General features: G+C 47.1%; 1 protein-coding gene across 1 annotated transcript; it reads right to left on the minus strand.

The window, feature by feature from the left end:
- Window positions 1–522: 522 nt before the first annotated feature.
- NR0B1 (nuclear receptor subfamily 0 group B member 1) lies at window positions 523–5,223 on the minus strand. Its single transcript, XM_058535199.1, has 2 exons — window positions 4,053–5,223; window positions 523–799 (listed from the first exon to the last, which is right to left on the minus strand). The coding sequence occupies exons 1-2, from the start codon at window positions 5,221–5,223 to the stop codon at window positions 555–557; spliced, it is 1,416 nt and encodes a 471-aa protein (XP_058391182.1). The 3' UTR covers window positions 523–554.
- Window positions 5,224–5,750: the final 527 nt, after the last annotated feature.

Here is a 5,750-nt window from a genome sequence, read left to right on the forward strand (position 1 = left end):
ACTTGACTCCACTTGGTACCAAGACAGTCTTCCACACAGCTGATGGAAGTGAAAATGAAGATAGAGCCAAATCAACCCTCGCCAACACTGGCATGCCATAATATTAAATGTCATGATGCCACCTACAAAGATAACTTAATCTTTGTTTATGTTGGCTAGGTTTTTAATATTTTTGAAGCCTTACTTAAACCCTGATGAAAACTTCTTGCAATCAAGTTAATGGTTAACACCTTAACATTTATTATAACTTAGTATTACAAATTTGATTTTAGCAGGTTCAATGGAGAGAGTAAACTTGTGAAAATAGCTTATTAGTGTAGTACCCTGCTCTTTCCTTAAAGATGTACAGAGATGTTGCCTGTTGGCAAATGTTTTCCTTCACAATGAAACACTATGGAACAGAGGATTTTCTAATTGTAACTAAAGTTTTTCTTTAATTGAATACAAAAATACTATGCATGTAAAAACAATAAGAAAGTTTATTTTACACTCTTCTGCCCACAGCTCCTTATCTTTCCTTCTTGGTGAACTGCACTTCTGTGGCCCACATGCCTTCATAACTTCGCACAGAGCATTTCTAGCATCATATCATCCATGCTGACTGTGCCAATGATGGGCTTGAAGAACAGGTCAGCAATGACATTGGCATTGATGAATCTCAGCAGGAAAAGGGCACTGTGCAGCTCGGCGAATCTGGTCTGGTGCCCCCTGTGTGTCATCCTGATATGTTCACTGAGGATCTGCTGAGTTCCCCACTGAAGTCCCTGGATGTACTTCACGCACTTCAGGCCTGGCAGGTCTGGAGGAGAAAAATCTCTTTGTTATAAACAGCTCACTCACAGAGTCCTTTGCTAGGTTTTTAAATATATCCATTTCTGCCCCTTCCCAAATTAAACAAGCGCTCAAGCTTCCTGATTAAAAGGGCTTTCTAAAGGATAAAATGCCAAGCCAATTCTAAGTTTTCAGAAGCAACACTTTCCAGAATGAAACACCATATAATTATTCTTATTTAATATTCACTGTTTGCATCCTCACATTTAAAAACTGCTGGCCCTGAACCAAAAAATGCACACAATTCAATATGACAAAATATAGTTTAATGAATCATTGCTCCAGTTCACTATATGTGCAAATATGAAGACATTAAAATCATTTCAAGGAGTACTTTACCTTTTACCTATGAGAAACAGACCATTGTATAATAACATGAAGTTCTGCCAGATGACAAATATTTTACCATCTTCCCTCGAATTTCCCACCATTAAAATGATTATCCAGCCAATGGTGGTAAACTTCAAAGCCACAAACTGTGACTCACGAGTCTTAATTATTTGCCTGCAGACTAATTTAGTCTAGAGTCCCACAATAATTTAAGAGATAACACTGGCCACTTAGCTCATTGTACCATGATTTCTGCATGGGAGTATGTCAAAAAAAAAAAAGCGATTCTAATGATCACTCCAAAAGGCTCTTTTAAAAAATATTAAAGTAAGAGGTCTTTGAAAGCATTGTCTTACAGCCATTAAAAGGTTAAAAACTAAACATGAAAACATCATTGATTGCAACATGGTTCAAAAGTAACTTTTCAAATAGAGAAAGCATGACCTTCTTGCAGTACAGTGTAATACCCAAGGAAAACTGAATGAAATACAACGCAGGAAAGATTAAGTGCCTATAAGTTTTATAAAGAAGGTGGTAAGAGGAGGCTGCTTTTAAAAGTCCTTTGATCCTCCATGATAGTAATATTACTTTAAAGTTCTTTAACTTGTATTTAAGTAATTACAAATTTACTGTTCTGTTTAAATGATGTCAGTGATTGCAATCATTTTCCTTCCCTTTTTCTACAAAATCCAAGAAAAGTAGTTTAAAAAGCACCATGCTAATCATCACAGAGTAGCAGAACCAGTCAGTGTTCCTTAAAAAGTAATGGCCATAAGCAAGTCATTCCTATTACAGGCAAATATCAATTCTAATAAAAGGAGAATGCAATCTCTCTAATCCATATTCCAATCACCCCAGTCCACGCATTAACATCCCCGACTACCTACAGCTCATTCTTCAGGCTTGAGACCCACTTTTATTGTGTTTGAATTCCATTGATGAGGGTAAGAGGCGGCTTGCATGAAACTCCACCAGAAATCTGAAGTTCCTCCAGGTCTAGATTCATGGCTCATTAAAATTTCATCTTTTGAACTCCACATCACTTTTCTCTGCTTTCATACCACACCCCTCCTTTTCCACCACCCCAAGGAAAAGTGGCTTCCCCTCCCCCAAAGAAAGACTTGCCTTCACAGTAAATTTAGAAAAGAGAAAAGGCGGATAGATGGACTCCACAGTAAAAACAAAACAAAAAAACTTTGAAGATCAGGGGATACAAAACGATAAACAGCAAAGAAAGGCCAAACACTTAGCAGGCATTAATTTCCCCAAATGCAGATGCATGTGTGTTTAAAATACACTCAGCTTAGCTGGTTAAACTCATATTGAGAGAGGATTCAGAAAACCAGAGTGAGAATAAAGGAAACGTGTATGTGTGTGACAACAGTATGTAGAACGAGGTGGAGGAAAAGCGGGAAACTAGTAGAATGTACACTTCTGGAAGCCGAGCCCGTCTCATTTTTGTATTCCATCAGAACAAGGCACATGGCATGGTAGATGTTTAACAACATTGGCTGACGGAGCAAGAAAACACTGTTTCCCAAACGATCTTAAGAACCACGTAGGGCACGTACTATGAACGCAGATTTGCAGACCCTGGACCAGAGATACTGAATCAGAATCTCTAGGGTAGGGTCCTGGAGAGACTATGAACAAGCCCCTCAAGTGTTTCTTATGCACAGGCAAGTTTGGAGAACAACGATATAAGCAAAAGGTGACCTACAATGATCACTGGGATGAGCTGAGGTCTCTAGGTCCTGAAATGTGAATTCTGAATGAATTATTATCCCACTAAATACTGCTCTATACCCCTTCAAAAAATGCTAGGCAGGAGGCAAGAATATAACTCAAGATTCCTAGTGTCAGGAAAAAAGGATGTGGAAGGAGTATTATAACGACTATCACAGCTCAAGCTGCCTGGAAACTTCCTGCCCACTTGTGACCCTTTTGGAAGGATGCTGGTCGAAGATGACTCCAGTAGTAGAACACACTCGACACTAGGCATTGGGCTATCCAGAGAGATCATCTTCCAAGATTTGGTTGCACTGTATGGGGCAGAGTGTCCAGCATCCAACAGACAACCCGAAAGTCTGGCACAGCAGACTTCCCATTAGGCAAGGAGACAGGAGACCCACGCTCCACAACTCACTGGCCATTTATTTTGGAGTAAGGTCACTTGGGACTAGGCTATCTAACCTGCAAATGGGGTGGAGGAAGGGTGGAGGGCAGAGGGGGTAGATTAGGAGGTCTCTACCGTCTCTTCAAGCTCTAAAATACGGTGCTCCTGCTCCCAGTCCCTAGTGTGTCTTTTTCCTACCCCTTTGCTAGCCTCATACTCACAGACACTTGGAGGATAAGATAATCCAGCTGCTTGGGATCATAAAAATGACCATTCAGAGTCAGACCCATGAAACACTAAGTCCAGTGTCCTGACAGTGTCCCCAGAGGATGGTCTCTGAGTCCTTAACAAATGCTTCCTTTCTTTCCAGCCCAAATAGATTTCCTGCAACAAAAAGGTTCTAGTAAATTTCAGAACTAGGTTTCAGAATGAGATGTTGCAGAATTAGCAGTGAACACAAACTTTTTTTTAAAGCTGTGCTACTAGATTTAAAAGACTAGAGGAGAAGGAATAGCCATGTCTCTTGAAGGCACAAACTTCTGTAGTAACAGAAAGGTGTAGAGAGACAAGTACAAACCTCAACAAGCCAGCCCCCTCCCCTCTGCTGAGTTTCTGGCAGCGGCCCACCCACGAGAAGTGGTTTCTGGACCCCCTCCCCCAACTCTGCTGAGTTAGCTGCGATTTTTCACTTGTGCCCCTGCCTGTGCCCAGGGTAGGCACTGCCCAACACTTTTCTGAGCAGAGAAAATCCAGAGCTCAAGGCTGGAACCCTTACCCGGATTAAAGAGCACGGTCCCCTTGAGGTAGGCGTACTCCTTGGTACTGATGTCCAGGCTCCAGCACCTGGCAAGGAAGCCCTTGATGGCTTGGACCTGGGCGGCCGACAGCAAATGCCCGGCCTCTGGCGGCGGTACCAAGTGTGGCTGCAGCGTGGCCAGGGGCGGCGGCTCCTCGCTCGCGGTCTCCCGCCGCCTGGTGGTGAGAATCCTCTGCAGCAGGCTGGGCTCTGAGGTCTCCACTGTCTCGAAGTTCAAGCGGTCCTGGGCCAGCTCCAGCATGAGCAGCGGCGCCCAGCAGCTGCGCGCCAGCACCAGCTGCTGGTCCAAGGGCAGCACCTGGAAGCAGGGTAAGTACTTGACGAAGCGCATCGTCTTCAACAGGCCCGCGGAGGCTGCCTCGCAGACCACCTGTGGACTCTTGAGGGCCATTCGCCGCTGCGCGCCACAGAAAGGGTCCCACCAGGGGGCCCCCTGCTCCGCCTCAGGAGCCGCGTGCGTTTGCTTTGCGTTCGTGGGCATGTTGTAGAGAATGCTGCCCTGCCGCGGGTGGTCTTCATCGTAAAAGCCGCAGCGGTACAGGAGCGCCACTGCTCTCCCTTCCGGCAGCTCCTCTCTGCCCACCAGCCTCTGCGCGCAGTAGGAACGGTCCCACCGCACGTCCCTCGGCCGCGCCTCGGGAGCTTCCGGAGCCACGTGCGTTTGCTTTGCGCTGGTGAGCAAGCTGTAGAGGATGCTACCCTGCCGTGGGTGGTCTTCACCGCAAAAGCAGCAGCGGTACAGGAGCGCCATGGGACGCCCACCCGGCAGTCCCTCTCTGCCCACTGGGGGCTCCGCGCCGCACGAGCAACCCCAGCACGAGCCCTCCCTCCGTGCCTTGGGCGCCTCTGGAGCCTCATGCATTTGCTTTGCGCTCGTGAGCATGTTGTAGAGGATGCTGCCCTGCCGCGGGTGGTCTTCACCGCAAAAGCAGCAGCGGTACAGGAGCACCACTGCCCGCCCACCCGGCAGCCCCTGTCTGCCCACCGGGGGCTCCGCGCCGCAGGAGCAGCCCCAGCACGGGCTCCTCAGTTGCGCCTCGGGAGCCTCTGGAGCCGCGTGCGTTTGCTTCGCGCTCATGAGCATGTTGTAGAGGATGCTGCCCTGCCACTGGTGGTCCTCACCCGCCATGGCCAGCGGTGCCGGCAGCCTGGCTCTGTCCAGTGGCCGCCGCTTGGGATTTATTTATACCGAGCGCGCACGCACGCGCGTCGGCTGTCTCTGGCTGGGCAAGGGCGCGCGGAGGGGGGCGCGGCGCTGCGCTCCGGCGTATTTGTCCGTGACCTCGGCGGTTCAGAAGGAGCAGGTGCTCCTTAAAGGTTGGAAATGAAAGAGGAACGAAGGCATGGGAGCTCTTGGACACTTCCCTCCTTCCTCTCTTTACACCCTTCCCTGCCTCTGGAAGACTGAGAGCAGAGCTCAGGGAGCAGGTATTTGGGGCACTGTTCCAACTCTTGCCATTGAACCCTGGCATCTAATTTGCCTCCTTTATTGGAAGGGCAGAGGTGCCTAAAAAGGAAAAAGTCTATTTCTATGCCATCTTTGCAAACTTTCATTAAATGATCAAACTTTGTATGACATATTTTATATATGGATGGAGAGATCTCATTTTCAGGGACCTTGAAAAATATAAACTATGGACTAGCAGTATCAGCATC

Source organism: Diceros bicornis, chromosome X (genome assembly GCF_020826845.1).
Source record: "Diceros bicornis minor isolate mBicDic1 chromosome X, mDicBic1.mat.cur, whole genome shotgun sequence".
Taxonomy (NCBI): domain Eukaryota; kingdom Metazoa; phylum Chordata; class Mammalia; order Perissodactyla; family Rhinocerotidae; genus Diceros; species Diceros bicornis.

What these genes read in the sequence shown, in the direction of transcription:
- NR0B1 (XM_058535199.1), bottom strand. Translation starts at nt 5,223, where the DNA reads ATGGCGGGTGAGGACCACCAGTGGCAGGGCAGCATCCTCTACAACATG. An exon ending in GACCGTGCTCTTTAATCCGG is followed by an intron (nt 800 to 4,052) that starts GTAAGGGTTCCA and finishes TTTCTCCTCCAG; the next exon opens with ACCTGCCAGGCCTGAAGTGC.